At 43.5% G+C, this 23,531-nt stretch overlaps 1 protein-coding gene across 1 annotated transcript in view; it reads right to left on the reverse strand.

The window, feature by feature from the left end:
- Nucleotides 1-5,021: 5,021 nt before the first annotated feature.
- LIN28A (lin-28 RNA binding posttranscriptional regulator A) overlaps nt 5,022-23,531 on the reverse strand; it is a 60,145-nt gene continuing 41,635 nt past the window's right edge. Inside the window, exons 3-4 of the mRNA XM_020803274.3 lie at nt 13,818-14,002; nt 5,022-9,247 (exon numbers count right to left, since the gene is read on the reverse strand). Of these exons, the coding sequence (XP_020658933.1) occupies nt 9,031-9,247; nt 13,818-14,002 (402 nt within the window). The 3' untranslated portion in view covers nt 5,022-9,030. The remainder of the gene's footprint in view (nt 9,248-13,817; nt 14,003-23,531) is intronic.

Raw genomic sequence — 23,531 nt, forward strand, 5'->3', positions numbered from 1 at the left:
GACAACCGTCTGTCACATCTGCTTTGATTTGAATTCCTGCATTGAGTCAGGGGGTGGGGTCAATGGCCTTCCAACTCAATTATTATACAGTTCTATGAATTTAACAAACAAGAAACTCTGGAGATGGGAGGAATGAGTTTGGGACCGATTCATATACAGCTTGTGTTCTACTGATGAGCGACTGTCAGTCCCCAGTTACAAAATTCTGCACACTCCGCAACACTAGAAATGTGCAACCACCAATGACACATGATCGAGTGCATTGTTCAACACGTGTTTACATCAAACGAACTCTCAATTGCATACAAAGAAGTTCTCTTGCCGGGCCTGTCTGGAGAGCTGAGGTCCTGCCCCTCAATACTCACCCTTGGGCGGCTTTTTGCTTTCTTGGCGACTTCCTTCTCTTGCTTGTGTCGCGCTCCTGGTGAGGGTCTCTCGCTCCCATCCGCCTGGGACGGCCCTCCTCGTGTTCCTGCTCCTGCGGTTCCCTCAGGCTTACCTCCCTCCTTGAGAAGAGGTGGGAGAGACGCTGCCTGAGGGCCTCTTTTGTGGCCATCAGGCCCACCCGTTGTGAAGGCTGATCCTGACGATGGTCCCGAGGAACATTTGCAGGAAAAGAGAAGGAGTCAGAGGACGAGCCGAAACTATTCTCATAATGCTCTGCTTGCAAGCTGAGGCAAACCTTGTCACCTGCTTTGTGTAGCCAGAAGCACTTGGTGTTTGCCTTCACTCCCTCGGCCTCAGGAGTCCCACCTGCCTGGGGAGGATCCGGGTGAAGGTGTGACACCTGCTGACAGATCCAGGCGTGCCTGGTTGGGAGAGAGGCCAAGAGCAGAGCAGCCTAATCGGGGGCTGGTTGGAGGGGGGGTCAGTTCCAAGCGGGCACTTCTCAAGCTTTGAAAAGACACGTCTCTCAGCCTGATCTAGAGCACATCACAAAGATAGGTGAGAACAGACCTTGGCGTGAAGAATGTGGGTGATCACGGAACAAAGGAAGGCTGATTGCCTTATAGAGAGAACAAAGGAGTCAAAAACGGATGTCCGAGCCAGCGGAGTCTACGGGCAACGCCCCGAGAGGTCTTTTATTAGCATGATTTGCATAGTATGTTGTGAGAGAGACAGATAGGATACTAGTTACCTAATCGTAATCAGGATTAGCCGAAATAACCCATTGATCATAAGATCTACCTCTAAGTGAAAGGGCAGAATAAGGGGTTACCCCGCCTGCTGGCAGCTGCTGCTTCTTGCCAGGAGTGTATGCACATCACTGGAACAGAAGGCAGCTACATCCTTTTAGCAGACGTTTCCCACAGAAGAAGACTGGGAAGATCGGAGCATAGGTGGTGGTGGTGGAACGGTAGCATTAAAAAAACTGCAGCATGCTGCTTACATACCGCTCCATAGTGCTTAAAGCATTCTCTGGGTGGTTTACAATTTAATTTTCCAGGCTACACATTGCCCACTCCCCAGCAAGCTGGGCACTCAAATTTATCAACCTCAGAAGAATGGAAGGCTGAGTGAACCTTGATCCTGCTATCTGGGATTGAACCTGGGTTGTAAGCAGAGTTTTAGCTGCAGTAATGCAGTTTAACCACTGTGCCACGAGGTTCCTGCATAAGACACCTGTAAGGCTCCTGCAAAGACTACTCTGCACCTAAGAGAAAACAAAGCAGTTTTCTGAAATGTGAGGAAATGCATCCTCCTAAATAAAATGTGAATATGAATTTCTATGAATTTCCGTGTACAAGTTCACATCTGGAAAGAACAGCTGTTACTGCTTAACATTCTGTCTTTCTTTACAACCAGATTTTGAATTGAACAGTTCTTTGGATAAGGAAATGCTCTCAAGCAGAGATTTGACTTCTGTAAAACAGGGCACCTAGCCACCTCTAAAGTTGAGCCCCATCATGGGAAGTTTCCACCCTAGGCCTTCCCAGAGCTTCAAAGCTTCTCTGACATCACCCATAATCCTTTGACCAGCAGGGCTAATAACCATATTGACTAGAGCAGTGGTCCCCAACCTTGGGCCTCCAGATGTTCTTGGACTTCAACTCCCAAAAATCCTGGCCAGCAGAGGTGGTGGGGAAGGCTTCTGGGAGTTGTAGTCCAAGAACATCTGGAGGCCCAACGTTGGGGACCACTGGACTAGAGGATTCTGGCTTGTAGTCTTAGAGAGTCATTTTTCTAAGCCCATGGCAAAGAACAGCAGAAATAGTTGGAACTCATGTCCATTGTGGACCAAAACTGTTTTCTCCTGCAAAAGGTCTGCATCAGGGCAGGTTAACTTCTTTCTCCCCACCTGTCTTCCCTTTGTGGACAGCAACAGTTTCATCTTTTAAACACCTCAAGGCTTGACATCTCTGGAAAATGACTGCAAGCAGAGCCCTTCATGCCAGGTTTTGTGGGAGAGTCTATAGCTCACGGCCTTCACACATGTGGGGCAGAAAGAAGGTATCAGCTTCAACCTCTGGCATCTATCTTTAATAAGAAGTCAGTGTAGATGATAGCAAGGGTCTCTGAAAGCTGCTGTTAGTTTGAGCAAACCAAGCAGGTCTTGATGGACAAATAACTAAATCTGGTAGCTGTTTGTATAATAACAAGGACAACAAAACAACATGCTGTCAAGTTGATTCCAACTTATAGCTACATATGTGTATAGAACAGAACTCCTCATCTTTTCATGCAAATACCCCTGATTGCCCGAAGCTTTCCCCATTTCGACAGGGCAGCACAGAGCACAAGGGCAGCCTGCTGTAGAGTATTTGTGCAGTGGCTTCGAAATCAGTAACTCTCACCAGCTGGCTGTAAACATTGTTATTCCGGCAGATCCAGAACAGAAATGCTGGGAGACACTGGGAAGTACATCTGGAAGGCCCCTGATATCAACTCTCCTCAGTCTGAAGAAGCTACTTGGGTGAGTAGTGAAACATTTCAACCCGACAAGAAAGAAGTCCAGTTGCCATGACTCAACTTCCAGGTAACCTCACCTGGATGACTGAGAATCTTCACAGATATACTGGGAAGCACAATTCATAAAAGTTACAAACCCAGGCACGGACCTTAAGCTACTTTCTACTCAGTCCCATGTTATTAGATCTCAAAACAAGCAGAAGGTTTAAGCAATTCAAAGACAAGTTGTTTGGTTCTACATTTAGTAGAATCCCAACTATAAGCAACTGGTATCTGGTGCAAGAGACACACATTTTGAATTAAAAGAATTTAGAAGGCCAGGAACTTCTGGTGACTACAAGAAGAAATGAACAGGAGAAGCCTCCATCTCGGAAACAGAGTTAAAAGTTTTTTTAAACTGTGATGAAGACTTGTAAACACAGAAGTAGCTGAATCCCAGATTCTTCCATCTGGAATTGAAAAATAAACTGAAGCTGCTCCATCTCAGCTTAGGCAAATGAGACTGTACTTCTGCTAATGTGTCCCCCCCCCGCATTCCAAATGACAAAGCTTGGAAATGTTACCTTTAAAATAAAAATTGTTGGCCATCACGGCAGGGGGACTCTGGAGCTGTAGCCCAAAACTTGAGCTTCTTCAAGCTCTGCCAAAAGGCTACCCAATTAAGTCTGAAGATTTGATTCTATGCCCAGATCTAACACCCTGCACGCTGGGCGACGCCTTTGAGTCTTGAACATTTGGCGGAAAGGAAGAGAAACGTCGGAGTCCATTCTCCACAAACTTTATTGGTTTCCATCGTTTTCCATTACTAGTACAAAAAATGATAATAAGGGAGAGGAAATAAAATGCAGCGACGGGGGTTTCTGACATCACTGCAAGACATAATCAGCAGGAAAGCTGCTTCTTCGGACAGAGTCCTGCAGCCCAGACACGATCCTCCACCCCCCCATCCAAAAGAACCCAACACAGTCAACCCTCTTAGTCTAACCCTGGCCCGCCCCCCCGCCTCCCCTTCCCACTCCTTGCTTCATAAAAATTCAAGAGTCTGACACAAAAGAAGCTTTGGTTGCTAGCAGTAAACATGAAGTTACATTCGTTTTGTCTCCTAATACACACTCATGTATGTAGCCACGCAAGAAATCACTGCCCCCCCTGCCCTCCCGCCCCCATACATTCAATGCCCCCCATAATTCCACAGTGACCCTGAGTGCAGGAACAGCACTAGCCCCCCCTGCAATTCACACTGTATTCCCCAAATGCATAGTGTCCATCACTGTCTAACGCTAGCGATTGATTTGAAAAGACCTGAGTTCTAGAAATCCTCTTTTCAGTCCCAGAGCCGGAGATGGAAGTTACCTTTGAGTTATCACTTCTGGGAGTTGTTGTTCAAAGTAACTTTCCTCATCACTGCCCAGGATACATCCCTAAGGACTCCCAAACGATTCTGCAAACTGGAGGGCAGAGGAACTCCCTGTCACAGTACCAGCAGAATTCACCTCTTCACCCAACAACGCTGACCGATAAATCGCTGTTACCTGAGAAGCCCGGTCATCCTCGTTGCGGGAAGAGATCGGAAAGGGGCCCACTAACTAGCTTTCATGTGGCAGTGCTAAAAAGTGGCAAGGTACAAAGTGGCTCACTTTTAAGAACAGTGAATACAACATCATGCTGTAGTCATCGGACAAGGAATCAATCATGATAAGCTAAGCTACACGCGCTCTGGCTCACAAAGCCTAATCTGAATATTGCTGAGGTAACAGGGAAAAAAATAACGTAAAATTTATGGTTTTGGATCACAACTCCTAGCATCCACCCCCAGCCACAGCCATGTTGGTTAGGGATTCTGGGAGTCGTAGTCCAAATGGTAATCTCCACACACACCCCGGCCAAGCTTTGTGTTGCATCATGTTATGATATTCAGTCTTCATAAAGGTACATTTCCAACTCCTCTACATTCTGTTGCAAATATCCATCACACGCTTTGGCTATATTTTTCTCTCCAGTTTGTAAACAATTGTCCAAGAGGAAACTGGAAAGATACCAGAAAAATTTACATAAAATATTTACACATCCTAAACATTTAGAAGGAAATAGGGGAAACAATGATATGTGGGTTTTGTTTTTTTTGAGAGAGACTGATACAAAAGTAGAAGGGGTGGCATTTTCAGCTTTGGTTATACCTAGAGAAACTATCATGTCTTCCGTTAACCCAGAGCAAAGTAAATAAACCAAGGTATTCTACTGCACTTCACCCAAATGGCACAGAGAATTTATCCTGAGGTAGATACGGTAAAGATTCCCCCCTACGACATTGTCAAAAACAACATGTTGTCTGTTTCCTGTCCCCCCGTTCTGCAAGCATTATTCCTGCAAAATGGGCAGCCAAGGGGCATTCCCGGCCTTTGGCACTTGAATCTTAGTCAATGTATTTTCTCTCAAATTCAGCTAAGTTGTTTTTTTCTTCTTATCTATCAGCAAGATATTTGCAGTCTATGCAGCAAGGGGGAAAATGTTTAACTCCAGTTTGAGCAAGACATCGAGTTGGTTCTAGATTCAGAAAGATTTAAAGGTCAGCATATGGGAATCAACAAGATGAAAATCAACGTCTAACTTAAGCCCCACAGAATTTACTGGATCAATTTTTTAAGTTCAACTAAATCCAGAAGCAACTTGTGTTTTTTTTTAATGGATCTCAGTTCTACTTAATTCAATGCAATTAGTAATGGCCATGGTCTTACACCCTGGCTAGCCATTCAATCTCTTTGGTAAGGAATTCTGGACCATGGCAGATGATTGACCCAGGAGAAATGAGTCAAGAGTAGCCAAGAGTCTATGTTTGGCTTTGATGTTTTACGTTCTCCATATCCAATACAAAATTTGTGACTTGATTACTCTTCTCTCTCCTCCCAAACAACAGACCTTAAACTTTTACTCTATGTTCAGAGTGTTAAAATAAAGTCTTCCCATAGCCAAATAACTATCCAGGGCTTAAAAGAGTGGAAGCTTATTGTTGCATCAACATCTGAGAGAAGGACCAATGCCTGTTAGATGTCCGGGCTTACAACTTTCTTCATCACCAGCCAACACAGTGTCACCACTGGCTGGCCTACCAGAATGGGGAGAACTGGCTCAAACAGATTTTGTGGAACAGCTTCACCATTCCTTCTTCTTGGTTTTTTCACGTGGAATCTTTTGACCTGGAGCCTAGGTGGAACCCCGACAAGAGTAAGGCATTGCTGAAAGAATGAGATATCCCATGGGTACAGCTGATATTTAGTTTGGTTTAAGCTCCGCTGCAGCTGGTAAATTAAAAATGGGTTGCATCCAATGGAAGAGGGATCTAAAGGTAAAGACAGACAACAGTTTTCTGCCGCTGCCTAACTCTGCCTATTAGATGGGCTAGCTAAACCTGGTCATTTTTCACAGACAACTAAAGAGAAAATCTCAGCCAGTTGCTCTCAGTGGTAGAAGAGAGAATGGAGCAAGAGTATAATGATACATCACCAATACATGGAGGCTTATGGTTCAGACACCTTGGATACTCTCATGTCAGGTTCTTCTTCTGCCTTTCATGTCTACTCTTTGGCTACAACAGTAGAACGACACTCTTGTGATGTTCTTAACAGCACCGAGAAACACCATCGGAAGGCTGTACTTGGGCACAGATGAAATGGACAGAATGAATACCCTCAAGTATTTTGGTACTTGAAGCATAAGATCCAAATCCTACTCCTGCTCTTTCACAAATGTGTGGCAATGAAAAGTGACTGTATACGTAACTACCTGGTGAATCAAGAAATGCTACAAACATTAAAAATGGATGGAATTTTGAAAGCAGAAATGGGGGAAGAGGTGTCCCGTCCTAGACGCTGAAACTATGAAGAAACACAGATAGTGCCGCCTTAGATTTACATCTTAATCATTCTCTCCTATTGTTTGCTCACTTGTCTTCAGCTGCCCCCGAGGATAACCCCGTAAGGATGCTCTCTGGCATAAGCCCTTCTGCAAGGAACAAGAGTTTGCATTTCGATGGCAAAGCTTAAGAGGACATTGTACCCCCTTCCCCATGAACCGTGCCTCAAATCCTTTCAGCTTCATGTGAACATGGGGTTGGGGGAGCTATCAAAACCCAGCAGGCCTTCTTCAACAGGGTGCCCTCCAGATGGGTTGACTACAACTCCCATGCTCCCCAGTCTCCTTCGGAGGGCACCAGGTTGGAGAAAGCTGAAATGCCATTATCTTTAAACATCATCCACATGTAAGCACAGCAAAGCCGAACGACAGTTTTAAAACACTAGACTTGTTCTTTGTGCTGTGAAAGTTAACAACATCAAAAACAAAATCTGGCAGAGGTCCCCAACTGTACCACCCCAGAGGCTGCTGAGCTTCTTCATCCCTGAGATGTGCTAGAATACCTGAGAATACATTGCAGGAATCATGTCCTCTATTATTTTTTTTTCCTTTTTCTTTTTTTCTCTCTTAAAGATTAAAATATACAAAAATACAAAACAGAATATTTATACTTTTTTTTAAAAAAAACCAACAACCAAAAGAATATTTACCAAAACGAAAAGAAAACAAACCCAAAGATACGTCATACACGCACGTCGTAGTGCAGGTTACTCCACAGAGCTTCAGAGCAGAGAGGGAGGCCCTAACCCCACTCCCCATGTCTCGCACGGCAAGTCCAGCTGTCCGCGGGAGCAAAATAAATTAAAGGCAGAGGTAGAGAAACCAGGCAGGGCAAGGCAGCAGCAGTTGGTTTGGTTTGGTTTTGAGAGGGGAGATTCAAACTCGGAGCCCTTGTGCTTATGTTTAAAGTCAATACTGTGGGTCACGTGCTGAATTTGGCTCTGGGATTTTAGAAGCCTCAGATGATCAACAATAAAACAAATTTACTGTGTGTCTCTCTGTATGTGTCTGTGTGTGTCTGTGTGTGAGAGAGAGACAGAGAGACAGAGAGAAGAGAAACAGACAGGTGGAGAATATAGTGGTGTACTGAGGTGTACACACAAAGCACAACGTGCCAGTGGTCAAATTTAGGCCTCACAACTGAAAACAGGCTGCTGAAAAGAAAATAGTAAGAAGTTGTTTTAAAACTCTCCATTGACAAAAGAGCCAATAACATTTCCTCAAAAGCTCAAGTTTTAAAGCTGTCCATATAGACCTAGGAAATCCCAGTAAAGCTGATAGTGTGTTTGTGTGGGAGAGAGGAGATATTTTGGCCAACTCTGTCTGGATGGAAAAAGGAACAATATCATGTCTGAACTGTGCTGTCCCCACCAGAGATGTGAAGTTTAAGCAAAGTGTGAGAGTCAGGGTCCCGGACAGCCTGCTAACTCCTTAGGTCTGGAAGGGAAAACACATTTCTTTCTGTCACTTGAAGGAGAGTTCAGAAGTTTTAATTTAGGCAGAATGCAGCCTTCCCGAGCTTGGCATGCTCCAAATGGACTGGGCCACAATCCTATAAAGTCCAACTAGCAAAGTCACACCAGCTAAGGGCAACGGGGTTGTAGTCCATTCCACTGAGAGCAGTGGTTCTCAAAGCAGGGCTTCTGGGAAGTGTAGGTCAAGAAATCTGAAGCTCTAAGTACAGGGAAACCATGTGCCGGAGAATGCCAGGATGGGGAAGGCTGCCAGAATTGCTATTTGTTCTGCCTCGTTTTCTTAGGAAAATTCTTAGGAATCGGCTGAAGGACTTGGAAAAAGCTGTAACTACCTTATGGCTGTGCTAAATCTCTGTCTCTTATCTCTCACTCAATCACACACACACACATCTTCAAGGTTGTATGTTTTTTAAAAAGTCTGAATCTTTTGATTGGTGGACAAAGCAAAGGCTGTGGAAGGTGCTATTGCCTCCCCAATTTCTCAGAACGGACTATTTCAAGATGAGGCCCACAGATCTCGTCCCAAGACTAAATGAGGCAGAGGGACCCTGTGCGAACAATATCCAGTCTCCCCTCTGCTGAATACTTGTCCCATTTTGGGGTTAGCTGCTGCCCACCTTCCCGTTGCCTGCCTTCCCTATATCTGGAGGCAGAGGCTGGTGACTGCTCCCCCGTTTTGCTGACTTGATGCCCTGAAGCCTATAAATCCCGTTGACCCCTTAGTGGTTTCCCGACATCATTCCCTGGTTTCCGGAAGAAGGGCTGAGCTGTGCATTTCCTCCTCCTCCTCCCGGACGTAGGCGGGCTTTCCCTGAGAACTGGGCGACTGCTGCGTTTTGACAGGGCAGTTGGCCACCATGTGGGCAATGCTTTGGCAGAAGTGGCATTTCTTGGGCTGCGGGGGAAGCTTGCATTCTTTGGCATGATGATCCAGGCCGCCGCAGTTGTAGCATCTGGTAAAGAAGAAAAAAAGCAGGTAGGTGGGAGAAGAAGAAGCAGGTTAGGCGTGCTTATTAGAAACTGGGGGAAAACCTCAACTGTCTTGTTGTCTTAAGAGCCAAAACTAGACATTAGAGTTGATGTGTTACTAGGCTGGAAGAAAATACAATTGTCACAGCAGGAGCATGTCACAACTCCCATAGTTTGCTCTGTTTTATGACCGGTCTTCTCAAGCTAAACACAGGCTTTGTTTGAAAGTGGGATTTCAGTCCTGGAACGCTGATGATTCCCGCTTCTGTTTAAAAGCTAGCTGTAATGTAGTTTGCTATCATAATGAGATTACACAAGACAATTTATTAAATCCATTCATTTGAAGTCTCAACGCAAGGCTTAAGAGCCTATGGCCATTCAGAAGTTGCTGGACAGCCACACCCATCAGTTTTGATTCATTTTCGTGCTAGCTAGGACTGACGGGTGCTGAAGGATCATCCTCTTAAATCTCGACTACTGTCCCTCTAAATGTTTCAGATCCTGGCTCCCAGAAACCCCGGCCAGCATAGCCAATAATCAAGGATTTCGTAATTTTAAAAAGAACATGCTACACAATTAAAAGAAGCACATCCGTGAAGTTCTCCTGGGCCTGGGACTTTTCAGAATGTAGCTTTGCAGGCCTCCCATGGTCAAACATTTCCTACTACGGAAAGGTTAGGAAGATAGCTAACCATGCTGACTTTCCTTAGGAAATGTTTTGGGGGGAAAGAAAGTGCCAGAGCATTCAATAATGCCGTTCCGTCAACTTTTACGCAGCACAGTGAATAGCAAACGCTGTACTAATTATTTCTTAAGTTGATGGACTGCCCCACAGTTCCTTTGATACCGTTCCTACCGTAAGAACCATCCTGGTTCTCTTCAGTGGCTGAATGAGCTTTTGCAATTTGCCTACAACCATTATTTAACATTGCAGTATAAACTGAAGGGCACATAAGCACTAACTTTTAACAAACAATCCTATAGATGCCATTTAAGCTTGAGGTTGGGTGGATGGAAAGAGACACCACAGACATACCAAATGTATCTTCTTCTGCCACATCCAGGCAGTTGCATTGGCATATCTTTTGTGGCCATGGCATATTTTGTGGGGTACTAGAACAGCAGAATTTCCATTGCCACAGAACCCAGTCTCTCCAAATTCAAATGTCCTTGAGCTCGGCCTCCTTTGCCACTGGCCATATTAGCTGGGGCTGCAGTCCAAAACATATGGAGGGCACCAAAGCAGAGGACTCCAGGAACAACCTCTCAGGTGACAGCAGTTGAGGGATAGTTAGTTAGGCATCCTTCAGTCTCGAGAGACTATGGCAATGTGCTCTGTATGGAGGACTTGGAACGGCATCTAGTGTGGCTGAGGAGGCCAATTTGAGAGTGACAATCCCTTCCACACTGAAGACAAATACAATCTGTACCCCGTCCAGCTCCCTGATTTTGCTGCTTCCAGGACTGCCTCTTTGCCTCGGCCTGCTGGACAAGGGTCTCTTCAAATTGGGAGAGGCTGTGATGCAACGCCTGCCTCCAGGCTGAACGCTAAGATGTCAGGGTTTCCCATCTGTTGAGGTCCATTCCTAAGGCCTTCAGATCCTGCTTGCAGATATCCTTGTATCACATCTGTGGTCTCCCTCTGGGGCAATTTCCCTGCACTAATTCACCATACAGGAGATCTTTTGGAATCTGACCATCATCCATTCTCACAACATGCCGGATTTAACTGCTGTTATTCCCTCCTTACCACAACCTCCCCCACCCTCAGACTAGTCTTTTTGCAAGAGTGTTGAGAATTTTTTGAGAGCTACCGATATTTAGCCCCACCCCAGAATAGGCACTGCCAAATATACACATGGATAAAAATTCTGACAGGCAGAAGTCAGACCTGTGTAAGTGTGTGCGCCATTTTCCTGTGAACCTTCTAAAACTCTGCCTTGAGGATGTCCCACTTTCCATTTCTGCTAAGGTCCAGCCATTGAAATTAAAAATATTAAATGCATGCTTGATTTATGCCATGTTGCTCCTTAAATAAACTGATTCAAAACTTTAGATAGGAAAAAAAATGAAGTACGAATAGGAATGCCGCTAGAGGGCAGCCCTGCTTTGCCATGACATTGTTAATAACAGGTCAGATCCCAGTTTATTTCCACCTTTTGTGGAAAGACAAGACAGACCGACTGATCACAGAACTGGAAGAGCGGGTGACACCTTTATTCATTGGAGAGCTAAAAATTAAGCAAATCGCAAACTTTTGTGGATAAAATTCCACTTCTTCAGGCTTAGCACAACTCCCCCAAGTACAGCGGGGGGAAAATTGTAGACAAAAGTCCAGAAATTGATGGTACATGTCTGCAAGAGGAAATGTTGATCACAGAACTGTAGAGGCATAAGGGATCTTAGGGTTATCACGTCCACCCCACCAGTGTATGAACTCCATAGCTAAAGCATCCTTCTCCGGTAGCTACCCAGCCCCTTTTAAAAACCTTTCAGTGAAAGAAAGTAATCTGTTCTACTATCAAACAGCTCTTTTCTTCAGGAAGTCCTTCCTAACTTTTAGTTGGAAGTCTCCTTTCTTGTCATTTCTTCCATTGGCATGGGCATACCCCCCCTGCAGCAGCCAAAAGAGGCTCCCTCCATTTTTCATGGGACAGCTCTTTAAATCTTTTGAAGACGGCTACCATAACACCTGTCCGTCTTCTCCTCTTCAGGCGACACATGTTCAGTGCCCTCAACTGTTCCTTGTAAGGCTTTATTTTCAGATATTTTACCATCCTGGTTACCTTCTTCTTGACACTCCTTGATATGACTTATTCTTAATTTAGAAAACTATACTTTGGTTGATGCAACCCAGAACTGCATTAGCTTTTACGCTGCCATATCACTCTGTTGGTTCATAGTCAGCCTGTGGTTTACTGAAGTCCCTCAGATCTTTTTCACATGTACTGGGACCAAGCCTGTACTAGTACAACGGATTTCTCTCTCCCCCTCTCAATCTTCATACAGAACTTTTAAATTTATTCTAGCTGAAATTCATTTTCACTTGGTTGTCTCAGTTCTCCAGCCATTTAAGGTAACCTTGAATCCTGATTCTGTCTTGCGTGATATTAGCCGCTCCTTCCAGTCTGGCCCACCTATTAGTTTGATGCACATCATGCTCTACTCCATTAAGACACTGAACGACATTGGGTAAGGCACATATGAGGATGGTGAAAACGCAAATTTTAGGCAGTCTCCCTCATCCCATGACCCTCGAGATCTGTGGGGTGGCAGCTCCCATCATCTCTAGCTGGGGATGATAGGAGTTGACACTCAACACTCCTAGAAGGCTATGGGCAGCTAATGTAAGACAACAGATGTACATCCTTCTAACCCTATCTGCATGGGAACATTCTCTCCCATCTATACTCCCTTTTCTTCCAAATGCCTTAAAAGGAGTCACAGTAGTGACAGTCCTGCTTAAAAACACCAGAACACAACTGCAAGTTAGAAGAGATGATACTGAGCTAAACAGATTCCAATGAGGTCTCAACAGACTCAATACAAGGCATGTCTTTATACATATTCCTATGGAGAGGCTCCATTATGGCATCTTTCTCTCTCTCTCTCTCTTTGCTAAGCTGCAGAACCTGGCTGCACAAAAGGAATAGGCTGGGGTGGGGGGGGTTAGTAGCAGAAAACTTACCGATCGGCCACACGGCGCCATCCAGCAAACACATGTTCACAGAATGGAGGCATTGGTCCATGCTATTCAGCCCCGGGTGTTTCTGACCTGTGACCTTTTACTTTGAGTTTTTTGCCCTTTCCTTGAAAATTTGCATCTGCCGCTCATTTTGAAAAAAAAAAAGCTTGGAGGAAGCATCTCATACAAAGAATGGACTGCCAGCCAATCCCATCCAAAGCTAAGTGAGGGGAAAACAGTCCCCCACGTACAGCATGTGAAGGGAAGCTTCCTTGGGTACATCGGTTCTGGAGCTTCCTGGTTCAAACGTGGGCAGAGTGGCATCTTCCAGGCTGGTTAGCCTGCAGATTTTCATGCCAGCGTTGATGTCAGTATTTATTTACAGCACATATATTCTGCTCTTTATCCCCAGACTGGTTCTGAAGATAAGACTTGGCTTACACCCAAATCTGAGACACAACACACAAGGAATAAAGCAGGGGAAGGGAGAATTTAAAACAAATTTCAGCACTTATTAGCAGCGGGGTGGAAATGGTTCACAAAACCTGCTGAAAAGCTTCTTGGTGGTTATGTAAATGTACAAACCTTGAGCAGCTCTCTGTGGCATATACATATGCAAAACATAGATCCCAGAATCCCTGAGCCAGCATGGAGCAGCCTTCACTATCCTGCTGTTCTTCCACCCTTCTCAGCCAGCATGACTAAGAGAATCTCTTTCCGCCCACCTCTGTCCCACTAGCATGCAGCTACCACATACAACTGGGGCATGCAAAACATCCAGTCATCGGCAAAGTTTAACGGCTGTGTATTTCCTTGAAAGGCCTACACATTTGTCAAATTCCTGAAGATGTGTCCGAGCCGGGCTTTACCTATCTCCTTTCGATCTGCGTTTTTGGAGATTTTTCCCTTTGGGTCTCCTCTCGCTGCCAATGCAGAAGACTCCTCCAGGGCCAGTGACTCGGATGGATTCCAGACCCTTCGAGGACTTCTTGAAGGTGAATTCAACAGCCTCTCCTTCCTTCAGGCTGCGAAAGCCTTCCATGTGGAGCTTGCTCTGAAAGACCAAAAAAAAGAAGCAGAAAAGAAAGGAGGTCAGCTACGGTAGACGTTGCAAGGAACACCTGCAAAGGAGAATGTTGAGAATGTTTGGGTGCATCTCTGCACACCACTGGTATCTTGCTAGACTTAATGAAGACTCATGTTTCTCTTTGGGTCCACAATATAAGGTGGACTATCGAAGTAGGATCGGGAAGAGTTGGATTCTAGTTGCCACTGAAGCATGAAACTGACTGGGTGATTTGGCCAGTCACCTTCGCAACTACTGTACCTTTCCTTCCAGATTCTGTGAGGTTAAAAGTGAGGGTGAGAACAAGGTCTACTATCTCGAGTGACTTCAGAGTCAGGAAGGAAGGGTCAAAGGGTCACAATAGGACACTGACAAAGGGATGAGAGACCTGCCCAAACAAGATCAGCTATGTGATCACTGGAAGAACTCAACCCATGTGCTCCTGATCCCATTTTAATGCTCGGTCTGTTGGGTAGCCCTTTCTTCCAAAGGCAGCCTTATCGGTGAGAAAGCTGTCCACTCAGGTAAGGCAAGAATTATTCTACCTGATCAGACCAGAAGCTTTTTAATTTCAACACACTTTTTGGAGAAGGTCAGCTGGTAGGAGCTGAGTAGGTTTGGTGGTTCTCTTTGGAGTTAGGTGAGAAGAAACAAATCCAATTGATTACATTGTCACAGTTGTTTACATCTAATACTTCCCAAGGTAGAATATTCCAATCTCATCACCTGTTGGGTATCCACAGTAAACTTCGGAGTGATGAAACAAAACTCAGATGAAATAAAACCTCACTGAATGCCTATGAATCAAGGTAGATCGGCGTAATGCAAGATGCTGGATCCTGTCCATGGAGTTTGAGCAGAGTTCGGGGGGGGGGGGAAATCTTTTGGACTCTTACAAATCCAGCAGAGCCCCTACCAATCAGTATCAATAATATGAGACTAGCTGAAACAATGGCCTGACTCAGTATAAGGCAGTTTGTAATCAGCTCCTGAGACAATAGGATCAAACTTGTTGAGATTTTCAGAGATTGCTAACTGGGGCTGGTCACAGGGATCACGCAAACTCCCTGTTATAGCAGCTCCACTGCCCGGTTCTAACCTATAAAGCCCTAAGCAGCTTGGGCTCAAGTTATCCCAAGGATCATGTCTCTCTTTATGAGCCTGCTTGGGTGTTAAGATCATCAGGAGACATTTTTCTCTTGGCTCCACCACCCTCACAAGTGCATTTGTTGGGAACACAGGAGAGGGCCTTCTCTGTCACTGCACCCAGAATGTGGAACTCCCTCCCACAGGAAACCAGTCTGACTCCACATTTGGTGGCTTTCTGCAAACCACTGAATATCTTTCTCTTCAGGCAAGCTTTCCCTTAGGAACTACCTGCCAGAATGAGATTCTTTACTTTGAATGTGTTTTTGGGGTTGCTTTTGTTCAGCGTTAACTAACTTTAGTTACCAAGCTCCAGTTTGGTAACTAACTGTAGCAAATTCCTACAAATTATAAACTGATCACTGTGCAATCACGTTGAAAACAATGCAGTAAAAACTAGAAGCCAACACAAATTTGTCAAGAACCATACTGCAAGATGAATCTTATTCCATTTTTTTATGAGTTAACTTCCCTGGTAGACGGTGGAAATGCTGTAGACATAATATATCTTGACTTCAGCAAAGCCTTTCACAAACTGGTCCATGATATTCTGACTAGCAAACTAATAACATGGGTGCTGGATAGATCAGTTGTCAGGTGGATATGCAGTTGGTTACAGAACCATACCCAGAAACTGCTTATCAATGGCTTCTTCTCAAACTAGGAGGAGATAACAAGTGAGGTACCGTAAGATCAGTCCCGGGCCTGCTGCTGTTTAATGCTTTTATTAATGACTTGGATGAGGGAATGCAAGGAATATTTATCAAATTTGCGGATGACATAAATTTGGGTAAAATAGCTGATACTGTATCTTGAAAGACAGAATCAAAATTCAAAAAGATCTTGATAGGCTTGAGCACTGGGCTGAAAACAACAGAATGAAATTTAACAAGGATAAGTGCAAAATTCTACATTGGGCGTGTGGCTGGGGGGGGGGGGACCAAATGAACTGTTACCAGATGGGGAATGCTTGGCTCAGTAACACTACAAGCAAGAAAGATCTTGGAATTGTTGTAGATCACTTGAAATATTGTCATACAAAGGAGGGACAGGATCTGTTCTCAAACATCCCAGAGTGCTCAAGTTACAGGATGCCAGTTTTCAGTTGAATATCAGGAAAATTTTCTAACAGGGCAGTATGATAATGGGGCCAATTGCTTCAGGAGGTGGTGAGTGCCCCCAACACTGGAAGCATTCAAAAGAAAATTAGACAACTGTCTCTCAGATACACTTTGATTTGGATTTCTGCATTGAGCAGTGGGTTGGACTGAGTGGCCTTACAGGCCCCTTCCAACTCCTGTAAGAATAAAGAAAGAGCTTCTGGATTTGTTTAGATGTGCCAACTTACATCTCCCATAGTTTCTGAGTACCACTGACCAATAAGGTATTTATTTCCAACTTCTGAGACAAAAAAGAATGGAACTAAGGCAGGTGGAGCCATTCCATAGCCTGAGAATACAGCCTACACAGAGAATTTATCTTATCTCCTTCCAACTCCATATATGTGAATGGGATTAATAAACCACAGGTTTTTTTGCAGCGTCGGCACAATTACTTAGGCCTTAATCCAATCCAGGTCACCTTGCTCAGTACAAATGATAATATTCTAGTGTGTGGTGAGATGTATATTGATGCCCAATGGCTGGATCTCTTCATGAGCTTGATCTGCTAGATGATCTACTCAGGTACATAGATCAAAGCAATTACTTTTTTAGAGTACAAATCCCAGAATGCTCTGCCAACACAGCCAGTGAATCTTACTTGCTAGTAAACACATTGAGGACTGCAACCTTACAGCATGATCCTATGGACAGCTACAGAAAAGAGGCTCTGGTCTGTTGAATTCAATAGGAACTAGTTACAGGACCGTAGCCTAAATCTGCTCATGTTTCAGGCGCCAGGAGACACCTGGTTATGTTGCAATGCACTCACATGGTATTCCCCTAGAGAGCATGAAGAGAGTAGCTCGCCCTTCTCTATCATATTGTAGTTACAGAACCCAGGCCTATCAGAATCAAAATACATGCGTGCATGGACTCATAGGCACACACTTCAGCTAATTAAAACTCAGTCAGCTTCATTGAAAGTCTTGATTGAACGGCAGTCGTTTGGAACATCTGCAGAGTGCCCCGATCAGGTCTCTATGGGCTACTCCCTAACGCTTCCCCCGATCCATTTCTCAGCAATAAAAATGGATCAATGGGATGTTGTTTTTGTCCCTTGAGTGCTCAGTGGCACAGCCCCCAACCGCTCTCTCATGGTGGAGGGCAAGGGGAGTTTTATAAGAGACTCGTCTAAAGGCTGGACTCCATAATATAACTATCAACTAAGCTTTTCCCAACGAGATATTTGGGGGGGGGGGGTGTAACTGACAGAAGAAGATCCGATTGGCCAGGAAAAATCAGTGTCCTTGTTTCCTGTACAAATTTCATAACTGGATAAGACCCTTACATACCTTCCAACATTCGCAGAATGGGAAAGATAAAAATTACCTGCTTAAAATACAACTCCCCAAATCCCTTTGGCCTTAAGTAGGCTCATAAGGACATGCTTATCATCATCACACACACAAATATTGTGCCCCTTACAATCAAAATGCAAGCAGGATGGAACAACAACAAATATGCCCTAGATTAGCCCAATTCCCTCCCATGTCTGCACCCTCAAATCTGTGCTCCTATCTTTTGTTCTGCGTGGGTGCCAACCAAAGATGATGCTTTGCCTTGAAACGTATTGTTCCAAAGTGAACAGTGTCCAGTTTTGAGGCTTACATTGCCCCTTGCACTGTACAAAGTCAGTTTTATGATCAGCACTATCTTCCATTCCCTCCCTCAATCATTCTATAGAACTCAGTGGTTTTATTGTCTTCCAGTGTCATGTGGCAGCGTTCGGGAAGAATAATACGAAGTCTGAATGTTTCACAAATTCTTTGCAGAAGCAAATTAATTTTGGGATTCCAGCAAACCTTATCCTGTCTTTCTTTAACATGGGCCTAAAATTTGAATACTTCCCACCTATCGTTTTAAATAAGATCTGTCTTGGAGGAGTTAACAAAACCTGCCTTGGAGAAACTGGTATATCTAGCACAAATTCAAGTTGCTATGGTAAAATTTGTATGATGTTCAAAGCCACCAAGAAATGATTTTATTTTTTACATGCTTTTAAATCTGTACATGGTTAACTGGTATGTATATTAAAGATCTAAAGAATTCTTATTCATGTATTTTTTTAAAAAAATTCTCATACATTTTTCTTGAAAAGAAACAGCTTGTTCAATTTATTTATAATATTAAATCATTTTAAGCAGCTAGCTTATTCCCTTATAATTTTGTATTTACTTATTTACAGAGTTTGAGGTTTAAAATTAGTTATCTCAACATAAACTGTTCATGAATGGGGTATCAGTTATGATGAAGCTCAAGAAACAGATTAGGCAGGATTTATTGATATATTTATTTTGGTAAAGATCAAAAAACCTCAGTGAACATCTGACTTCGTTAACGCAATTAAAAATCTGATTAGCTGACGGCACTTTCTCTCTTTTTTTCTTTTTTCTTGTTCCTTCATAAAACATTCAACACAGTATCCATCAATTACGTTCTATTGCTTTGTTCAGGGTATGTGCACAAGATCTAATATTAAGGTGAAGAACCTACCATATACTTCAGATTTCACTACAAGAAACCCCAGGCAGAGTGGCAAATGGCAAGAACATATAGGAATCATAGTCCAAAATAATTACACACAAAAAAAAAATCTCTACCTTGACCAACCACTTCCGTATTTACAGGAAACCTGATGGAAATCCATGCATTAAAATATATTTCCCTTTTTTCTATGAAAGTGTGTGTGTGTGTGTGTGTGTGTGTGTGTGTGTGTGTGTGTGTGTGTGTGTGTGTGTGTGTGTGTGTGTGTGTGTGTGTGTGTGTGTGTGTGTGTGTCAGTGCCAAGTTTATTCTTTATAAATTATTCTTTGGTGGCTATCAACCATTTCTAGGATATTAGGGTTGAATCCTTAAGCGTTCTTGTCAAAAGGGTCTCATGAGGTCCTACTTCATACAGTATCCCAATTATGCATAGGATTGCAGCTGTAGTCCTTTAATGCTTACAAATGGTTACTTTTGAATATTGATTCCATTTGTTGTGCTGATTGTTTCATAAAATTATTTGTTTATCACTTCTGTAACCCTGAGGGCTCCCAAAGCTCTAAATAAACACGCCTGGGGTGGGCTTGTTGGTCTCGGTTTGCAACTTAGTACCTCCAGCGTAAAAGGATCAGGAGCAGATAGCAGAAACATCCTCGAAACAGGAGTTCGAATGGCCAAGCTGAAAAATATAGGCCTCTCCCACTGGTGGAATCTGGAACTTCCTCCCACTAGAAAATTGCCAAGTTCTCTCTCCAACCATCTTCAATCAATTACTACATTTCACCTGACTTCTGGTTTGCAGTTTTCTGTTTCTTACTTTTAAATAATTAAAATTTTACTGCTGGTACCGAAATAATATTTTTATTATTCACTGCAATAATGTACTGACGCATGCTTTGCTTCTTTTGAACCTCTCCTTTCTTACCTGCTATTGTAAGCTTATTTTACTGTTGTAAGAGAAAAGGAGACGGGAATGCTAAACTCAGTATAACCACGTTTTAGAGTGCTTAAACCACAGCACACATTATCTCAGACTGCTTAGAATGTACCAGCACAATGGCATTCGTAAAATGATTTCTCCCCAGATTAAAGATGAAACATTGAGGTGAGAGATGCGAGCATTGACATACTGTTTCTGGCTGAAATCAGATTTAAATTGGGCACTCCTCAGTTCCAACTCTCAACTTTCTAACAGAAACAAAAGTAATATCCGGATACCTTAGTTAAGAACCAAAATATTGTCCTTATCAAATTATAAAATAGAATAAAATCTCACTATTAAAATAAGTGGACATTCTTAATTGAGTTTTGGGAAAACAGGAATTTTTGTCTTTGTGCAAAACCTGAAAGCAATATATTTTAAACAATATTTATAATATTAAATAAAATAATAAGTTGTAATAATAAGTAACTATTAAGTTACATTGCAATTTTATATGCTATAGTGTAACACAAGGGATGTGTACCTCGGTTCACGTTATAACTGTTTTAGTTACTTTTAAAGTTATTCTCTGTGTGTGCGCCCTCTAACATATACATTTTCACTTATATGTGGTATCACTACTTCGATGTCTTTTGTATTGCAGGTCAGAAGTTACATTATGGACACTTAGAAATTAAAAGTAGCTTGCTTCATTAAAAGACAATATTAAAGCTAACAACAGTGAATATACTAATACTAAAAAGGATCGAGCAAATACCATATAAAAATGTAAGCAACACCAAACACATTCAAGGCAGTAAGGTACAACAATCCATTTAAAAAACCCCACTCAGGGAAAGCCTGTCTTAAGAGAAAGGTCTTTGCCAGCTTGCAGAAGGACAGCAAAGATGGGGCCAGCCTGGTTTCCAGTGGGAGGGAGTTCCAGAGTGTCTGAGCAGCAACAGAGAAAGCAGCAGGACTAGATTAATTGTTTGTATCTTTTGGACCAATCAGTCTGCTTCTTTGTGCTTGCTCTGTGTATATGTTGCTCACCTACAGAAAAGGAAAAGATACTAGAGATATTCTGTGCAACTGCAGGAACTACAGAGATGACGTCCTGGGTTGTTAACCATGCTTAAAAACCAAGAAAGGAACAAGTCATTTTACAACTGTTAACTATAGCGATTTATTCCTTTAAGCTGTAATTGTAACTACCGACTTTTTAAAAGTAGGCTTCAAAACCTCTCACAGGCAGTGTGTCAGTGGGCAAAATACTTCGATCAGCTCTCAGCCTGTGGTAATTGCACATGCGCTGAGACAGAAGTACTATCCTCTAAGGACTTCTGCCGTGCATTGTGCAATTTGGTCATGCCAGGGACACATGACCGATTGTGCAATGGCAGAGTGCAATTCCTTGTTGCCAAGCGCAATGACACATTTATGCCAGTGTAACTTTACATTGAGCCAGCATGAACAAGGATATTAGTCTCTCCTTGTAATAAAGCAGGCCTATGAATCACACATTTTTATTCTATCTTTCACCAGATATTTAAGGAGTATCTGGGAAATCAGCTTACTTAGAAAACAGGGCAAAAATCTTTTCCCCTATCAGTTCATATAAAAATCATTCCAATTTAATCATGAATCGGGGTAAATCTCCAACCTATTGAGGCCCCACAAAGACACAATCTTTGCTGGAGATTGGTGTATCTCGCCATTGTTTTCACAAACTAAGGTCAGCAAGGCTGTATCAAGCTGGCTCCTTTGATGTCAAACCACAAGGTTCAATTAAATGATTTTCAAATCCATTGTAATGGATTTCACCCATGGCCACAAGCAGCTTTCCCATACTATCCTGTCTACTGGCAGAACTTGGAGGGAAAGGTTACAGGCATAGCTCAGAACAAAATTTTCAGTACAGAATTTTAAAATGGCCATGTCAGGGCCCCGCCGTGCCCCACGGAGGGGTTTCAGGCCATACTGAGCCCCAGGGCCACTGAAAGCACTAACTTTTATAGTAAACAAATTATTCTGCAAGAACTGTCCCACATAAGTTTGTGAAAGAGACAAGACCGTTTGGAAAAGCACCTTTTTAGACTAAAATACCCAGAATCCTCCACCTAGCATGACAGATAAAGTCTGGGGATTCCAGTCCCAAAGAAAGAGCCTCGTGGTGCAGTGGTTAAAACGCTGTACTGCAGCTAAAACTGTGCTCACGACCTGGGGTTCAAATCCCAGGTAGCCGGCTCAAGGTTGACTCAGCCTTCCATCCTTCCGAGGTCGGTAAAATGAGTACCCAGCTTGCTGGGGGGGCAATGTGTAGCCTGTATAATGAAATTGTAAACCGCCCGGAGAGTGCTTGTAGCACTATAGGGCGGTATATAAGTCCAAAAATAAATAAATAAAATAAATAAATAAAGATTCCCGCCCCCCGCCCCAGCTTCTGGAAGGCACACATTAAGTGGTCTCCCCACCCCACCCCTTTTTAAAAAAGTTATAATCAAATACTTGCTACCTGGATGGATGGTTTGGGGGTGCACATGAAGAGGAAACAAGATTCCAGCATTGGTGTACATGTGCAATTGCATGCATCATTCTTCTAAGCATTTCTAAGGCTGCTTAAAAATAAGATTCAACAAGGATTGCCAACCGATAATCATGTACTGTCAAATCAATTTGGCAACCCTTTTCTGGGTTTTTCAGGTACTGTGTATAAAATACTCAGCAGTGGTTTCCCCTTCCCTTCCTCTAGGGGGCAGCCTTGGGACTGTGCAGGTTGCGCAAGGCCACACAGGCTGCCTCTACTAGCAGGAGGCCCAGTGGGGGAATCAAACTCCCAACCTCTGGCTCTGCAGTCAAATACTTAAACCACTGAGCTATCCACCCAGCTGAGATATTTAAGGACTGCTTTTACTATTCCTCCATGAGTTTCCCTAGCTAAACAGGTTTTTGAAGCCAGGTCTCCTGAGCCCTAGTTCAAGACTCTCTTGGTTACACCACACTGGCTCTTACTTCTTTAACAATGGAACTGATTAGTGAGACTTGGCACTTCACAAGTAACATGCCAACCTCGGTTTAATTCCTTAAATGGTTTTTAGAGGTGTCAGGTACTGGTCTGTATGGAGAATTAGTGCAGGGAGATCACCCCAGAGGGAGACCACAGCTGCGATACAAGGAGAACTGCAAGCGGGATCTGAAGGTGTTAGGAATAGACCTCAACAGATGGGAAACTCTGACGTCTGAACGTTCAGCCTGGAGGCAGGCGTTGCATCATGGCCTCTCCCAATTTGAAGAGACCCTTGTCCAGCAGGCCGAGGCAAAGAGGAAGTCACAAAAGCAGCAAAACCAGGGAGCTGGGCAGGGGACAGATTGGACTTGTCTTCAGTGTGGAAGGGATTGTCACTCTCAAATTGGCCTCCTCAGCCACACTAGACACTGTTCCAAGTCCTCCATACAGAGCACATTACCATAGACTTTCGAGACTGAAGGATGCCTACCTACCTTGGTACTGGTCTTATGCACTGGGACCTCCATGATCTCAGAAATAGCAGGCATCTGCTAGTGTCTCACTAGTTCCCCTTCTCCCTCCCCAAGAAACCGAGGGATTGTTGTTATTTTGCCATCAATACCACCATTTAAAAAAAATCTCTATTCTATTCTTTCAATATAAATATATCTGGAACGATTAGCAATAACAGATCGAATAACAACAAAAGAGGGGTGGCAGTAGCTTAATTGGGAAGCACAGAGCAATTCCCACAATAGGTCTGGGAAAGGCTCCTGTCGTAAGATTTGGGGACAA

Source organism: Pogona vitticeps, chromosome 9, assembly GCF_051106095.1.
Source record: "Pogona vitticeps strain Pit_001003342236 chromosome 9, PviZW2.1, whole genome shotgun sequence".
Taxonomy (NCBI): domain Eukaryota; kingdom Metazoa; phylum Chordata; class Lepidosauria; order Squamata; family Agamidae; genus Pogona; species Pogona vitticeps.